This window comes from Dipodomys spectabilis, unplaced genomic scaffold (genome assembly GCF_019054845.1).
Source record: "Dipodomys spectabilis isolate Male_0828 unplaced genomic scaffold, ASM1905484v1 ptg000700l, whole genome shotgun sequence".
Classification (NCBI taxonomy): domain Eukaryota; kingdom Metazoa; phylum Chordata; class Mammalia; order Rodentia; family Heteromyidae; genus Dipodomys; species Dipodomys spectabilis.
The window spans coordinates 96924-112790 of record NW_024871377.1 but is presented as its reverse complement, the minus strand read 5'-3'; the positions used below and the strand labels follow the sequence as shown (position 1 = coordinate 112790).

General features: G+C 56.6%; 1 protein-coding gene across 1 annotated transcript in view; it reads left to right on the top strand.

Annotated features, from left to right (window-relative positions):
• The window catches only part of Lmf1 (lipase maturation factor 1), a 56900-nt gene that overhangs the window by 5574 nt on the left and 35459 nt on the right, over positions 1-15867 (top strand). Inside the window, exons 3-4 of the mRNA XM_042672363.1 lie at positions 1220-1529; positions 12371-12381. Coding sequence (XP_042528297.1) covers positions 1220-1529; positions 12371-12381 — 321 coding nt within the window. The remainder of the gene's footprint in view (positions 1-1219; positions 1530-12370; positions 12382-15867) is intronic.

The following is a 15867-nucleotide window of genomic DNA, read 5'->3' as shown; positions in this document are numbered from 1 at the left end:
CTGCGCAGGGCACAGGAGGGAGGTGGTAGCACACTTGCCTGCACCTGTGTTTCGCACTCTTAGATGATGTCTGGAAGGCTCCAGAAAGTTTCCTGTGGGGTGCCGTGCTGAGCTCCCCGGAGGCTGGGCACACACAGGTGGGGAGAAGGAGAGCCTGTCTTCTCCCCAGGCTGCCTGGCCTGACCGCTCCGGTGGAAGCTGTTGAGGTGCCTGAGCCCGGGTCTGAGCCGTCAGCAGCAGCCGCCCACAGAGGCCGTGTTGCCGGGCGATTCTGTTCTAGTTTTTAATCTGAAGGGGAAAAAAAGAGGAAGCCCCAAGACCTTGTGGCCCCTTCTGAGATGTCTCCAGCTGCCCTTGGGGATGTGAGGTTTTCTAGGCTGGGGCCCCAGGGAGAGGCTGGGCAGGTTCTGGCAAAGCGACCTTCCCTCACCGGCCACGTCTGTGAGGCAGGTGGGTTTTGCTGTGAAGTCCCTGCTGTTTCTTCTTTCTGCTCCGTTGCTTGTATGATAGGAGTTAACTAAGCATCTGTCTTCTCAAACTTAAGTCCAGTCTTTCCTCATGGTTGTTTTTTTGGGGGGTGGGGGAGTAATTAGGAAGTTTTCTACACTGTCTTATACTTTCTTGAACTTTTAAGTTGGGAAGGCCAAATCTCACTTTTCCGTGGTTATTTTGCACATTGGGGCTGGATTGTACTAGAAAGAGGCCGTCCGGCACTGAGGAGGTGCTGGCTGGAGGTTATACCGTGGGACGCTCCCTCCAGCATCTGTTTCTGTGTGGTAGAGGCCGTGGGAGCCTTGTCCGTACCTTCCTCTCTGCTCCCCTGTTCCTGCGTGTGCTGATGGAGCACAGCCCCTCTGACATCTCCACATAGTGCCCGGCATCCTCTCGGCTCAGTCCCCCCCCCATGCCCACAGGAGGTGAGGGTGCCCTGTGGAGGGGTGTTGTGTCAGGGCCGCTGAGCTTCCGTGTGGACAGTGCTGCTGCTGGGAGGGGTCCTCAGGGGGGTGTGAAGGCCTGGTCTGGATGTGGTCTGGGTAAGTGGGCCGTCTCCTGGCAGCTTGTCGAAGTCACACACAAGCAGACACAGGCTCCAGCCTGCCCCAGGAACGTGGGACAGTGTGGTGCAGATGTCAAACCGTCGGTTGCCCTGCGTGTCTGGAAAGCTTCCGTGCTGCCCACAGGCCCTGCTGCTCACGTCCTTATGCTTTTCTCCCTCCAGGTGTGGCCTTCTTGGTGGCTTTCCAGCAGAACAAGGCCCTGATTGGTGATCGGGGCCTGCTTCCCTGCAGGCTGTACCTGAGGAGTGTCCAACAGTACTTCCAGGGCCAGGCCAGCTGGGACGCCTGGAGCTATGCTCCAACCCTCTTCTGGCTGTTAGACTGGTCGGATATGAACTTCAACTTGGACCTTTTTGCGCTGCTGGGGTTGGGCATCTCAGCCTTCATCCTGGTGACCGGCTGTGCCAACATGATCCTCATGGCTGTCCTCTGGGTCCTCTACCTGTCCCTGGTCAACGTGGGACAGGTCTGGTAAGTGGAAATGGGGAGGTCCGTGATTATGGGCCTGTCAGCCATCACTGTGAGGGTGTCATTCTCTGCAGGGCACAGCCCGGGCTCTGCCGGCGTGGAGAGCCAGCTCGCACTCCCTTCTTGGATGAGTGCGGGGCAGTGGCAGAGGGTGCGTGCCACTCAAGACAAACCACGGATGGAGACATGAGTCACGCGGTGGGGCGAGGAACACAGGGCGGAGCCTGAGCTGGAGGCCTACCCTTTCTGCCCTTCCTTGCCAGCAATGCCAGCACAGTGTCAGGTCACGAGTCAGGTCTGGCCCTGATGGTAGGGACCAGAGGTGGTGATGGAGCATACAGAAGTCACAGAGACCAGCTCTGGTCACAGGCGGGGGTGCCGGATCTCCTGGGGACGTGGAGTCGGCACCTCAGGTTGCTTAAGAAATGGGGTAGCATCAGTATCTGTAAATGCATGAGAAGCGGACGTGGGGTAGGTGTCTGTGTGGACGTGACAGGAGAGGACGTGGCTTGGTGTCTGTGTGGACGTGACAGGAGAGGACGTGGCTTGGTGTCTGTGGACGTGGGGAGAGGACGTGGCTTGGTGTCTGTGTGGACGTGACAGGAGAGGATGTGGCTTGGTGTCTGTGTGGACGTGGGGAGAGGACGTGGCTTGGTGTCTGTGGACGTGACAGGAGAGGATGTGGCTTGGTGTCTGTGTGGACGTGGGGAGAGGACGTGGCTTGGTGTCCGTGTGGACGTGGGGAGAGGACGTGGGGTAGGTGTCTGTGCGGACGTGACAGGACAGGACGTGGCTTGGTGTCTGTGCGGATGTGACAGGACAGGACGTGGCTTGGTGTCTGTGTGGACGTGACAGGACAGGACGTGGCTTGGTGTCTGTGTGGACGTGACAGGAGAGGACGTGGCTTGGTGTCTGTGGACGTGGGGAGAGGATGTGGCTTGGTGTCCGTGTGGACGTGGGGAGAGGACGTGGGGTAGGTGTCTGTGTGGACGTGGGGAGAGGACGTGGCTTGGTGTCCGTGTGGACGTGGGGAGAGGACGTGGCTTGGTGTCCGTGTGGACGTGGGGAGAGGACGTGGCTTGGTGTCTGTGTGGACGTGACAGGAGAGGACGTGGCTTGGTGTCCATGTGGACGTGACAGGAGAGGACGTGGCTTGGTGTCCGTGTGGACGTGGGGAGAGGACGTGGCTTGGTGTCTGTGTGGACGTGACAGGAGAGGACGTGGCTTGGTGTCTGTGTGGACGTGACAGGAGAGGACATGGCTTGGTGTCCGTGTGGACGTGACAGGAGAGGACGTGGCTTGGTGTCCGTGTGGACGTGACAGGAGAGGACGTGGCTTGGTGTCCGTGTGGACGTGGGGAGAGGACGTGGCTTGGTGTCCGTGTGGACGTGACAGGAGAGGACGTGGCTTGGTGTCTGTGGACGTGGGGAGAGGATGTGGCTTGGTGTCCGTGTGGATGTGGGGAGAGGACGTGGCTTGGTGTCTGTGGACGTAGGGAGAGGACGTGGCTTGGTGTCTGTGTGGACGTGGGGAGAGATGTACTGTGCATGGACGTGGGTACTGCGTGTAGTCATGGAGACAGGACGTGGGCACTGTGTGGACATGGTGGGAGGTCGGGGCACTGTGTGGAGATGTTGGGTGTGGATGGCTTGGGAGTGCCTCATCGTGTTTTACTTAAGAGCTGACCACTGGCGAGAGCTTGACTCTGCAGAGCTGGCCTTGGGAACCAATGCCCCCTTAGGGACCCTTGAACATGACACTGGCCTTCCTAATGGTGGGCCGTAAGCGGACTGTGGGGATGTGCCCCTGGAGATGACCTCCCGTTGGCCTTGCTGCACTATCCTGATGGCCTCTGAGCCGCTCTGGGCCTGCGGTCCGGGTCACCCTTCTCAGCTCGGACATTTCTGGTCTCCACATCTGGTGTCTGTGCCCAAAGGCTTTGCCACAGTAAGACCCAAGGTTCCTCTCTGGACAGTAGGCTGTGCCAGCTGGGCGTGACGGGCTGAGTGGTGCTGGTGGGTCCAGGCGGCATGCAGGGCCTGGGTGGTGTTACCGGCCCAGGCCGCATGGAGGAGGCTGGCGTGGTGTACACGGACTCTCGGGGTGTTGAGTGACCCAGAGGTTGTGGGGGCCTTGATATGTGTAGGGCCTGGCTGAGACTTGAGTGAACAGCACTCAGCTGTTGGGGTACAGGAGACTGCTCCCCAAGCCCACTCCGAAGAGGGGAAGCCTAGTGTCCCAAGCACCCTGCCCTGGCCCACCCTGCTGGGGCCTGTCTGCTGCTGTGACTGTCATAGAGGTCAGGCAGAGCGGTCACTCTGCTGGAAACTCAGGGACATCTTTTTGTTGTTGTTTTGGGTCATGGGGCCTGAATTGTTGTTGTTTTGGGTCATGGGGCCTGAACTGAGGGCCTGGTCGCTGTCCATCATCTTTTTAGTTCAAGGCTAGCGCTCTACCACTTGAGCTACAGTGCCACTTCCGGCTTTTACTGCTTATGTGGTGCTGAGGAATCGAACCCAGGGCCTCATGCATGCAAGGCGAGCGCTCTACCACTGAGCCACCTTCCCAGCCCCTCCGGGACATCTTGGCACATCCCATGAGGCTAAACCGTGCTGAACAGTAAGGAGAGGGCGAGGGCAGCCACTGGCTCCACCATGGGCCTGCGTTCTATTGGATTCTGTGTGTGTCACCCTGTGGCCAGACATGAGTCTCAGCGCCAGGCCGGGATGGCAGCTCACATCCAGATGGTGGGTTCCCCAGGGGAGCAGACTTGGTGAACACAGCCTCTGACCCGCAGGGGTGGAGGTGGGCTCAGAGCTGGGGGTGGAGCCTGCTCTTCGGCTGCTCCACCCCTCAGGCCAGCCATGCCTGGCCCTGAGTTGGGTTCTGATGCTGCGAGTTACCCAGCAAGGCCTAAGGCTGATAGTGTGAGATGCCCAGGTCCTCTCTAGACCCAGCGAGTTTTTGTGTCTGTCAGTGCTGACAGCCCAAACTGCAGACATCAGAGTTGGTTAGGGTTAGTTGTTGTCTACACCATGCAACTCTATGGGGTACATAGTATGCCGCCTCTGTGTGACCCTGAAACATTCTTTTAATCAGGCTTGGAATATACCAGTGAGGAAGCATTAGCTCCACAGTTAAGTTTTTCCTGAAGGCTTGTGGACAAAAATACAATCGTGTGTGTGTGTGTGTGTGTGTATTCTTTATTAGAAAAGACATTCTGGCGAGGTACTAGCGGTTTGTGCTGTAGTTCTAGATACTTGGGAGGCAGAAATAAGGAGTATCATGGTTCAAACAGAACAGGCTGGGCATAGTGGCTGGGATGCTTGGATAATATGCCCAGAATGTGGGGTGTGGTGACAGGGCATGGCTCTGTCCTTGGGTACCCCTGCACCGCACCAGTGCTGGTGGCAGGAGGAGACCAGGCCTCTGCCCGGCTCACCATGTGTCGGGCATGCACCCATGTGGCTCCCTCCACCCGTCTCCCGCTGCCTTACCATCCTTTCATCTCCTGGGCTAGAGCAGAACTGTCACTCAGAGGTGAGCGCTGTCGGTTCTGCTGCTGCCAGGGGCCTGCCAGATGCACCTCCTGCCCGCCATGCCGCCTTTCCTCTGTTACGGGTGTGGATGGGCACAGGTCGCTGCTCTCGCCCTGGTACCCTGCCTGTTCCGCTGGGCCCCATCTGCAGTCGGCCCTCATCGTGCCGGGCCTCCCAGTGAGTTGGTTTAATGATGGATCCCCAGAAGTGCCCCCGTGGCACAGGGGGAGACTGGTCTCAGGACTGGCATGGCCACCCAGGAGGGGGAGGGGGCAGGCATAGCCCTTTCCCCCCTCCCCCTCCCCCGTCTCTGCATCCATGCTGCTGCCCAGTGTTTTTAACAAATTTTTGTCTGCATTTTGCCAGTACTAGGGTTTGAATTCAGGGCCTCGAGCTCTTGCTTGGCACGTTTAGACATGGCTGCCACTTGAGCCACTCTGCCAGTTTGAGCTTTTTGCTGGTTAGTTGGGAGATAAGAGCTTCATAGACTTTTTTGCCCAGGCTATGTTGGGACCACGCTCTTCCTGTGTAGCTAGGATTGCAGGCGTGAGCCACCAGGGCCTGCTTTGTCCAGTGTGTATTCCTGCAGAGTTCAGACCATCTAGTCAGCTGACTGGCCAGTTATCTGGTCCCTCCTAGGCTCTTACCAGGCTTGCTCTGGTTCCTTCCCCAGCGAGCTCTGTCCTAGCAGCAGCCGGCCCCAACGAGAAGTCGGGATTTGGTGCGTGGCACCAGGATTGTGTCCAGGCCTCATCCCTGGCAGTGTGGGGCGCAGTCAGGTGGGCCCAGGCTCCAGAGTGCATGGCCTCCTGGCCTGCCGTGGACATGGCTGGGCTGAGACTGGACACCTTGTAGGACATGGGTGTTATGTCTCACAACTCTCCCGGGGCCCATCACAAGCCCCAGGGTGATGTCAAGCCCACCTGTGGCCTTCCCGCCCATCATGGACACCCCGGTTCTACAGAGTACCCTTTGGGGTGTATGATGGCAGGGAGGCAGGCAGGCAGAGGTGTCTGGGTCTCTCCCCACTCATTGGGGTAGCCCTGCGGCCCTACTCATGGGGTCAGTGCTCCACCCCTCCTTTGGGTGAGGGCTCGTGGGTCCAAGGGTCATGCCAGGAGAGCTGGAGCCAGGGGAGCTGTGGCTCCCTGCGCGGGCACGTTCTCTGGCAGGTTCTGGGTGCCTGCTCGCCTGCCGGGCAAGCGCACCAGGCAGGTGTCACCAGCTACCCCTGGCCTCCAGGCCAGCAGGAGGCCAGGATGTGAGTTGCCCTGGGCTGTGCGGCACAGAGGGGCAGGGGCGACAGCATGGCCTTAAGGAACTGAGAGCAGGTGTCTCCTCGTCAGAGTGAAAGAGCGGGTGCCCGTGCCGAGTGCTGGCCGCCTGCGCAGTGCGGTTGGTCGTGGGTATTCTGCCTGAGCCCTGGGCTGTGTGCAGGCGCTGGCCAGCCACGTTCCTCGTGAGGTCCTACGCCTGGCCAGAAGCACATGGTGGGTTTCCTGTTCTGGATGGCGTCTCCACCGTTGCTGTCTGCTGGCGTTGTGGGCTGAGGCTGGTGGCTGCTCTCCTGGAGACGTGTTGCCTTCACTAAGCTTTGTGTGTTAGGGTGGCCAGTTGCACACGCAGCCTGGCTCCCTTGTTAGCATCCTGTTTGTGGGGTGCATTCCCTGCACTTCTTATTAACTGACATCCATACTTGAGTCACACTTCCTTCCTTCCCCTACCGTCCTTTCCTGGGTCCACAGCCCCATGCAGGACCACAGCGCTCTCTAGTTGTGTATGACCCCCACGTGGGACTGCAGGGGTCATCTAGTTGGGTGTGGCCCACATGCAGGGCCACAGGGGTCATCTAGTCCTGTGTCTCTCCAGGTTCTTTCCTCGGTTTTAAGACCCTGGTGGCATGGATGCTGTCCTTGCTCTGTGGGGTGCTGTCCCCACAGCCTTTCTCGTGATTGGTCAGGTGGGTCTGGGAGGAAGACCCTGATGCGTGGTACACCAATCCCTGCTGTAGCATGTGCTGAGAACATGCCTTTTCCCACTGAGTTGGTGTCGGAAGCCTGGTCGGCATCTCTTCTGGGTGGCTCTCCTGTCCCTTCCATGCGGGGCAGGGACCCGCACGCTCCCTGCCCGGGGGACTTGGTCCAGTGTATTCAGCGGTTGGCTACGTACTTCTTAAGGGACTTTGGGTGTCTCACCTAGGAATTTAACAAGTAGGGTCAACAGCATTTAGGACAGAGCCAAAGCTAGCTGGCCTTCCCAGTGATTGCGAGGGATGGCAGTTTGAGCAGGCCTGGCTTCCCTGGTGCGGCCACACGGCCGCCGCCCCTGCCTCACCCCAGCCCCACCGGTGGACACCAGCTCTGCTCAAAAGCTGAGGGGGTTTTGTTTGGTTTTCATCTGTGCTTTACTTTGGCTCTAACTCCAAGGGTTTCTTTGCTGCCATTCAGTACGAGGCGCAGACCTCTCTTCCTCTCCACTTCCCGTGCCCCCTCCACCCCCAGGAAGAGAAGCTTATCTCTTGAAACATGGGCCAAGCTGGGTGTCTTGGGGTCCTCCTTCCGCCGTTGCGCTTCCTTCCCAGATGGGGAGCGTGGATCCTCTTCAAAGGGCACAGGCAGGCCCGTGGCGTCCTCCACCGTGATGTCCAAGGTCGCTTCCCCTTCCTGAGCCACCTGGCGGAGCGCTGGCAGCTGCCTCCTCCTGCAGGGCGACCTGGGGGGGGGGCGGGCTCAGCTTCAGGGCCGCTCCCAAGCCCTGCTCACTCTGCAGCCCTCCCCATCCGAGAGCAGAAACAGGCTCATGCTACACACAGTGTTTTGTTTTCTCTATTCTTCACTTACATCTTAAGCACGTTTTCTGTCTTCTATAGCAAAAGTTTGAAATGGGTGTCTGCCCTTTTCCTTACTGTGCCTCAGCTGTGAGCACCCGCTGCGTGCTGATGCTCCCGTGCGGGCTTGGCAGCGTGGGCTGAGTGGGGACAGACCCCAGGCCTACCACGTGTGTGCTCACCACTGCCGCTGTCTTACTTGCAGGTTCGGGACTTTCTTCTGCGTCCGAGATGGGGACTTGACTTTGCTGTCTGACGCTCTTGTTCCTTGGCTGGTGCTCTACCAGCTGAGCTGCGCCTCGGCTCCCTTGTGGATTTTCACCATTAGAAATGGTGCCTCTACCTACTGCTTTAGCTCACAGTTTCCTGTGTTGTGATTTGTGGTGTGGACTACATTCCCAGCAGTGGGACATTGGAGGAAAGCTGGGTAGGGGCGGGGAGGGAGGGAGGGGTGGGGGCTAGGACTGTAGACTTGAGGTCCAGGACTCAGCAGGATGCCTGCTGGCCAGGTGAGCCGCCTCACAGGTACAGTGCAGAGACAGAGACCCCTCAGGATAGGCAAGGCCGTGGCTTTCCTTAAAGGACAGAATGGAAAATTCCTAGAGTACCTCCAGGAACCTCAGTGTCTCCTAAAGTAAATTTCAGCTGGGGGGGGAGGGGGAAAAAAGCTCTGAAAGCTAGCTGGGTTCTGGTGGTTCATGCCTGTAATTTTTTTTTTTTTATTGTAAAGCTACTATACAGAGGGTTACAGTTACATGAGTGAGGTTATGAGTACACTTCCTCTTGAACATTGTTACCCCCTCCATTGTTTTCCCCCTACCATCCCCTCCCTCCCTCCCTTCCCCGAGGTTCTTTTTTTTTTTTTTTTTTTTTTTTTTGATTGTGATTAAATGATTACATAATTTCAAAGTCACAAGTTCATTCTAACTTCCCTGGAGCAAATTGTCTACCACAGTCTGTAATATATAACAGTGTTCACATGTTATATACCATATTTGTGATCAGCAGCATGAGGATATTTAGTAGTGGTTCAACCAGATGAGCGGGAGTTCTTTGTTTCTTAAGTCCTGTTAGTTTTGTCGTATCACCTAACCTTTTGGATTTAGCATCCACTTATGAGGGAGACCATGTACCGTTTGTCTCTTCGTTCTTGGCTTACCTCGCTCAACATGATTCCTTCTAGCTCCATCCATTTCCCTGCAAATGCCATTATTTTGTCATTTCTAATGGCTGCATAATATTCCATTGTGTATAGATACCACAATTTTTGGATCCATTCATCTGTGGTGGGGCACCTAGGTTGTTTCCATATCCTAGCTATTGCGAACAGTGCTGCAATAAACATGGAGGTGCATCTGTCCTTGTATATTGGTTCCTGTTGTTCAGGGTAGATGCCTAGAAGTGGTATGACTGGGTTGTAAGGGAGATCAATCTTTAGCTTTCTAAGGACCCTCCAGACTGCTTTCCAAAGTGGTTGTATAAGTGTACATTCCCACCAGCAGTGTAATAGGGTTCCTCTTTCTCCACATCCCCTCCAGCATTTGTCGTTGGCTGATTTGTGGATGTGGGACATTCTGACTGGGGTAAGGTGGTATCTCAGGGTTGTCTTTATTTGCATTTCCTTCACCACTAGGGATGATGAACATTTCCTCATGTGTTTCTTTGCCATTTTTATTTCTTCATTTGAGAAGTCCCTCTTTAGTTCCCTTGCCCATTTAGTAATTGGTTTGTTAGGTTTGGGAGGGATTAGTTTCTTGAGTTCCCTGTATATACAGGATGTTAACCCCTTGTCTGATATATTGCTGGTAAATATTTTTTCCCAATTAGTTGGTTGTCTTTCTAGCTTAGTTGCGATAGATTTAGCTGTGCAGAAGCTTTTTATTTTAAGGTAGTCCCATTTGTCGAGTCTCTCTCCAACTTGTTGTGACCCTGGGACTCTGTTCAGGAAGTTCCTTCCTGTGCCTATTAGTTCAAGTGTCTCTCCTACTCTGTCCTGCAGTAGTTTCAGAGATTCAGGTTTAATGTTAAGGTCTTTAATCCATTTTGAGTTGATGTTGGTGCATGGTGATAGGCTGGGGTCCACTTTTAGTTTTCTGCATGTGGCTGCCCAGTTTTCCCAGCACCAGCGGTTGAAGAGGCTGTGTTTCTTCCATTGTATGTCTTTGGCTCCTTTGTCGAATATCAGCTGGCTGTAGGCCTGTGGATTTATATCTGGATCTTCTATTCTGTTCCATTGGTCTTCGGGTCTGTTTTTGTGCCAGTACCATGCTGTCTTTGTGATTATAGCTCTGTAGTAGAGTTTGAAGTTCGGCATGGATAGCCCTCCCATATTGTCTTTATCCCCTAGAATTGTTTTGGCTATTCTAGGTCTTTTGTTGTTCCATATAAATTTTTGGACTGTTTTCTGTATTTCAGTGATGTACGTCATTGGGATTTTAATAGGAATTGCATTGAATTTGTATATTAGTTTTGGAAGTATCACCATCTTTACTATATTAAGTCGCCCTATCCAGGAGCATGGGAGGTCTTTCCATTTCCTAGTGTCTTCTGCAATTTCTTTCTTTAACTTTTTATAGTTCTCATTAAATAGTTCTTTTACATCTTTGGTTAGGTTAATTCCTAAATATTTTATTTTTTGGGAGGTTATTGTGAATGGGGTTGCTCCCTTTATTTCCCTCTCTTCCTGTGCATTATCAGTGTATAGGAAGGCAACTGATTTTTGTGGGTTTATTTTGTGTCCTGCTATTTTGCCGAAGTGACTTATGATTTCTAAAAGTTTGGGGATGGAGTTTTTGGGATCGTGGAGGTATAGTATCATGTCGTCTGCAAAAAGGGATAGTTTAACTTCTTCTTTCCCTATGCGGATCCCTTTAATGTCTTTTTCTTGCCTTATTGCCCTGGCTAAGGGTTCTAGGACTATGTTGAAGAGGAGTGGAGACAGTGGACATCCTTGCCTTGTTCCTGTTTTTAGGAGGATTGGTTGTAGCTTTTCCCCATTAAGTATAATATTGGCTATTGGTCTATCATAAATGGCTTTTATTGTTTTTAGAAATGTTCCTTCTATTCCTATTTTCTCCAGAGCTTTTAGCATGAATGAATGTTGAATTTTATCAAAGCATGCCTGTAATTTTAATTAGCCAGGAGGCTGAGATCTAAGGATTGCGGTTTGAAGCCAGCCCAGGCAGAAAAATCTGTGAGACTCCTATCACCAGTTAACCAGCAAAAAGCTGGAAATGGAATTCTATCTTAAGTTGTAGAGCATCAGCCTTGAATGAAAAAGCTAAGCAAGAGCTCAAGTCCCTGAGTTCAAGTTCAGTACTGGCACTTACAAAAAATAAAAAGCAAGCAACAACCGAAATCAACCCTTTTCTACTCTTAATGGGTTTGAAGCATCAGCCTCTTTTCCTCTCTCTGTTCAGGAAGGTTATTTATTGGAGAATTGATTGGGCAGCAGTATTTCCAATGTTAGTCGGGCTGTTAAAAAGTTTTATGGAGCTGGGCGCCGGTGTCTCACAACTATAATCCTAGCTACTCAGGAGGCTGAGATCTGAGGATCGCAGTTCAAAGCCAGCCCGGGCAGGAAAGTCCGTGAGGCTCTTATCTCCAAATAATCACCAGAAAACGGGAAGTGGTGCTGTGGCTCAAGCGGTAGAGCTAGAGCACTCGCCTCGAGCTGAAGATCACAGGGACAGCGCCCAAGCCCAGAGTTCAAGCCCCACAACTGACCAAAAAAAAAGTTTTTATGAATGTTATGGGGGCGGGGGTGCCTCTGTCTGTGGGTTTACCCGCTGCGGACATTTTGTGTGGCCTGTGTCAGCCTTGCCCAGTAGGTGCTGACGTGTGGTGGAGATGGCACGTGTGCCATTCCTGAAGCGGGCCCGCCCCTGGCTGGTGCGGGGTGTGCCCGCTGGGCCTGCTCCAAGGTCTGGCCCGGCAGAGGAGAAGTCTGTTGTTCTGAGGTCGCGCAGGCGCGCTCCTGGTGGGGGTGGGGTCCTCCTGCCATAAGTATCTGTGCTGCGGAGGGAGTGACGTGGGCCCCAGGGCACAGCCACCTGGTCACCAGCATCATCGTTCTGATGGGGTCCCAGTGGGCGGGGTGCTGGGGAGAAGAGTCTCCCATGCCTGGAAATGGGGGCAGAGCCCACCGAATTCCTGTGATGTAAGATTCCTTTTCTGGTGTCTGGCAGTGGAGGCCCATCCAGCTCTGGTTCCTCACCCACCGGAAGTGTTTTGTGCTCATCCCCGTGGTATCTCCTTGCTGGCTGGTGGGCCTGCCGTGCACAGGCCCTGTGGGGTGGGAACTCGGGGCAGGGGTCCGTGCCCCTTGCCGCCTGGCAGGCGGGTCCTCCTGTGGACCCCAAGCCCGGGGCTCACGGGACAGGCCGTGCTCACTTAGTGGGGAGACACCATGGTTTGTCTCAGAAGTTTTGTCAGAGCAAGAAAAAATTGTAATGCCATTTTCTTCTTTTGTTTTTCAGGTATTCTTTTGGTAAGTGAGAATCCTTTAAGACAGTCGGCGGGCGTTTTTGTGTGGGGTATGTATCTGCTTGCGTCCGGCTTGCCCTTGTTGACAGCCTGTTTCAGCCTTCGAGGTGGCTCTGGGAGGTTCCGCAGCCCACGTGTGTCTCGGCTCTGGTGGCTGCCGGCGCAGTGGCCACGGAGGAGGCTCTTGGGGTGTGCCAGCCTGTGCGGTCCACACGGTGGAGCAGCTAGAGTGGATGGCAGGGCAGGCCTAGGACAGCAGTGTTGTTTGGTGGGGCCCTGGGCCCCACCCCGGCCTCCCCCGGCTGTGGGCTGGGGGGGGGGGGGCGCAGTCTGGGCTGTGTCCTGTTTGCCTCACGAGGCGTTGGGCCTGGGACCCCGGGCGCTGCCTGAGGCCGCTGTCCTCGAGCTCACGAGCTTAGTGTTGGCACCGTGCTAGAAGTGCAGCTCTGCTGTCACATGCCAGGCGCACGCTGGGGCAGCACTCGGGGCCCTGGTTGGGCGGGCGGGCGGGCGGACGTGAATGTGGTGCCTAGAGATAGATGCGCCCTCAGCCTGTGGGGAGGGGTCCCAGGACATAGGGGTGGGGCCTTGCACTGGGATCTGCTGGCACGAAGGCCCTCTCTTACCAAGTCTCTGCTGACACAGGCTCTCGGGGAGAGGGAGCAGCAGCCCATCAGCATACCGGGGTGGGGGCAGCACTGCCCCGAGGCCAGCTGTGAGCCAGGCTCTGCCTCCTGTGCCCCTTGGACTGTGCGGCTAGGCCAGGTTCGGCCGCTCAGCACCCCAAGCCAGACTCTGGGGAGACTACCTTGCAGGAGGCCGCCCTGTGCCTGCTAGCTGCTTTCTTTTTTTTTTTTGGTCCGGTCGTGGGGCCTGAGCTCTGGGCCTGGGCGCTGTCCCTCAGCTCTTCAGCTCAAGGCGAGCGCTCTACCACTTGAGCCACAGTGCCACTTCCGGCTTTTTTCTTTTTGCTTATGTGGTGCTGAGGAATCGAACCCAGGGCCTCATGCATGCAAGGCAAGCGCTCTACCACTGAGCCACGTTCCCAGCCCCTGTGCCAGCTGCTTTCTGCATTAACCTGTGTCTCCCGTGGGGTCACTGCTGCTTTGTGTTGAGTGGTAACATCAGGAACATAGCAGCAGTCCGCTGACCGCCATCTCTGGTCGTAGGACCTGCCTGCTCTTTGCTGAGCTGCCCCGGTGGTCCACACATCCCACCGTGTGGTTCAGACCCAGGACAGGGCAGTGTCACTGCGGCCCTCCTGCTCCAGCTACGGTCCACCTTTGCCCTGCTGTCCTGGAGGGGAGGGCAGTGTTAGGGAGTGGTGGTGGCTGCCTTCCGGGGAAGGAGCAGGTGGCTGCGGGAGCCCAGCTCTCCAGCGGGCGCCTCTTCTCGACTCCATTTAATTCAGTGTGTTGTGTCTGTCTTGTGGGGTAGGCTGTCACGAGTGTGCAACGCTGCGGGCCGGGGCACTGGGCTGTGGGCACTGTCCCCGACCCGTGCCCTTCAAGTACGTTGAGCCTCCGCGGCTACATGTCCAGACTGCTGGCTGCTGCTTTGGTATGTTTTTGTTTTTATTGGCCAGTCGTGGGGCTTGAACTCAGGGCCTGGGCACTGTCCCTGAGCGTGTCGGCTCAAGGCTAGTGCCCTACTCCTTGAGCCACAGTCCCACTTCTGGCTTTTTTCTGTGTATGTGGTGCTGAGGAATGGAACCAGGGCTTCATGCCTGCTAGGCAAGCGCTCTACTGCTAGTCCCCCTTCCCAGCCCTGGTGATATATTTTTTTAATAATTTTAAAATTGAGTTTTATAAAAAGCTGCATTTGTGCTCTGCGCGTTGGGCTGTGGCCGTGGGAGCGAGTCCCCTCGGGAGCCCTCACACACCCTGGATCCTCTGTCCATCAGCTAGCAAGGAACTCCAGCACCCCTTGTCTGCGTGGGTGCAGGGACGCTGTGTCGCCATGGCTGTGGGGGGTCCGTGCCCCGCAGCAGGGGCTCTGGGCCCTGTGGGGGGTCCGCGCCCCGCAGCAGGGGCTCTGGGCCCTGTGGGTGGTCCGCGCCCCGCAGCAGGGGCTCTGGGCCCTGTGGGGGGGTCAGCAGGGGCTCTGGGCCCTGTGGGGGGGTCCGCGCCCCGCAGCAGGGGCTCTGGGCCCTGTGGGGGGGTCAGCAGGGGCTCTGGGCCCTGTGGGGGGGTCCGTGCCCCACAGCAGGGGCTCTGGGCCCTGTGGGGGGTCCGCACCCCGCAGCAGGGGCTCTGGGCCCTGTGGGGGGGTCGCACCCTGCAGCAGGGGCTCTGGGCCCTGTGGGGGGTCGCACCTTGCAGCAGGGGCTCTGGGCCCTGTGGGGGGGTCAGCAGGGGCTCTGGGCCCTGTGGGGGGTCCGTGCCCCGCAGCAGGGGCTCTGGGCCCTGTGGGGGGTCGCACCTTGCAGCAGGGGCTCTGGGCCCTGTGGGGGGGTCAGCAGGGGCTCTGGGCCCTGTGGGGGGTTGCACCCTGCAGCAGGGGCTCTGGGCCCTGCGGGGGGGTCAGCAGGGGCTCTGGGCCCTGTGGAGGGTCTGTGCCCTGCAGCAGGGGCTCTGGGCCCTGTGGGGGGGTCAGCAGGGGCTCTGGGCCCTGTGGGGGGGTCAGCAGGGGCTCTGGGCCCTGTGGGGGGTTGCACCCTGCAGCAGGGGCTCTGGGCCCTGCGGGGGGGTCAGCAGGGGCTCTGGGCCCTGTGGGGGGGTCAGCAGAGGCTCTGGGCCCTGTGGAGGGTCTGTGCCCTGCAGCAGGGGCTCTGGGCCCTGTGGGGGGGTCAGCAGGGGCTCTGGGCCCTGTGTGGGGTCTGTGTCCCCGCAGCAGGGGCTCTGGCCAGGCAGGGAGCCCCTATCGATCATAGTCATGTCTAAGGTGGCCACATTTTTTTTTATGCCAGTACTGGGCTTGAACTCAGGACCTCACACTCTTGCTTGGCTTCTTCACTCAGGGCAGGTGCTCTGCCACTTGAGCCATGCTTCCACTTGTGGCTTTTTGGTGGTTAATTTGAGGTAAAGGTCTTACTGGCCTTGCTGCCTGGGCTGGCTTTGAACTGCGATCCTCAGATCTCAGCCTCCTGAGAAGCTAGGGTGAAGGCGTGAGCCACCAGTGCCTGTCATGACCACATTTTTTAACATATTTTCAGCTGTCCTAAAATAAGGTCCCGCTCTGCTGTGGCCGTCATGGAACTGCCAGTGTCCAGGGCTGCCTGCCTCTCTCACCCTCCTGTGGCTAGACAGGTGTGATCGTGGAGGGCAGAGGTGCTTGGCGGTATGCTTTCCAGGGCACAGGAAGCTCACTGGCTGTTGCCTGCCTTCTCTGCAGGAAGTCAGGCTTGCTGGGCGGGGCAGTGCTCCTGGTAACAGGCATATCAGGTGAGGGTTGCCCGGTGCCCTGAGGCTAAGCATCCTCTGCTCCCTGTGGGACTGTGTGTCCTTTCAGAACTGCTGCTGCCTCTGTGCAGACACAATTCGGGGCCTCA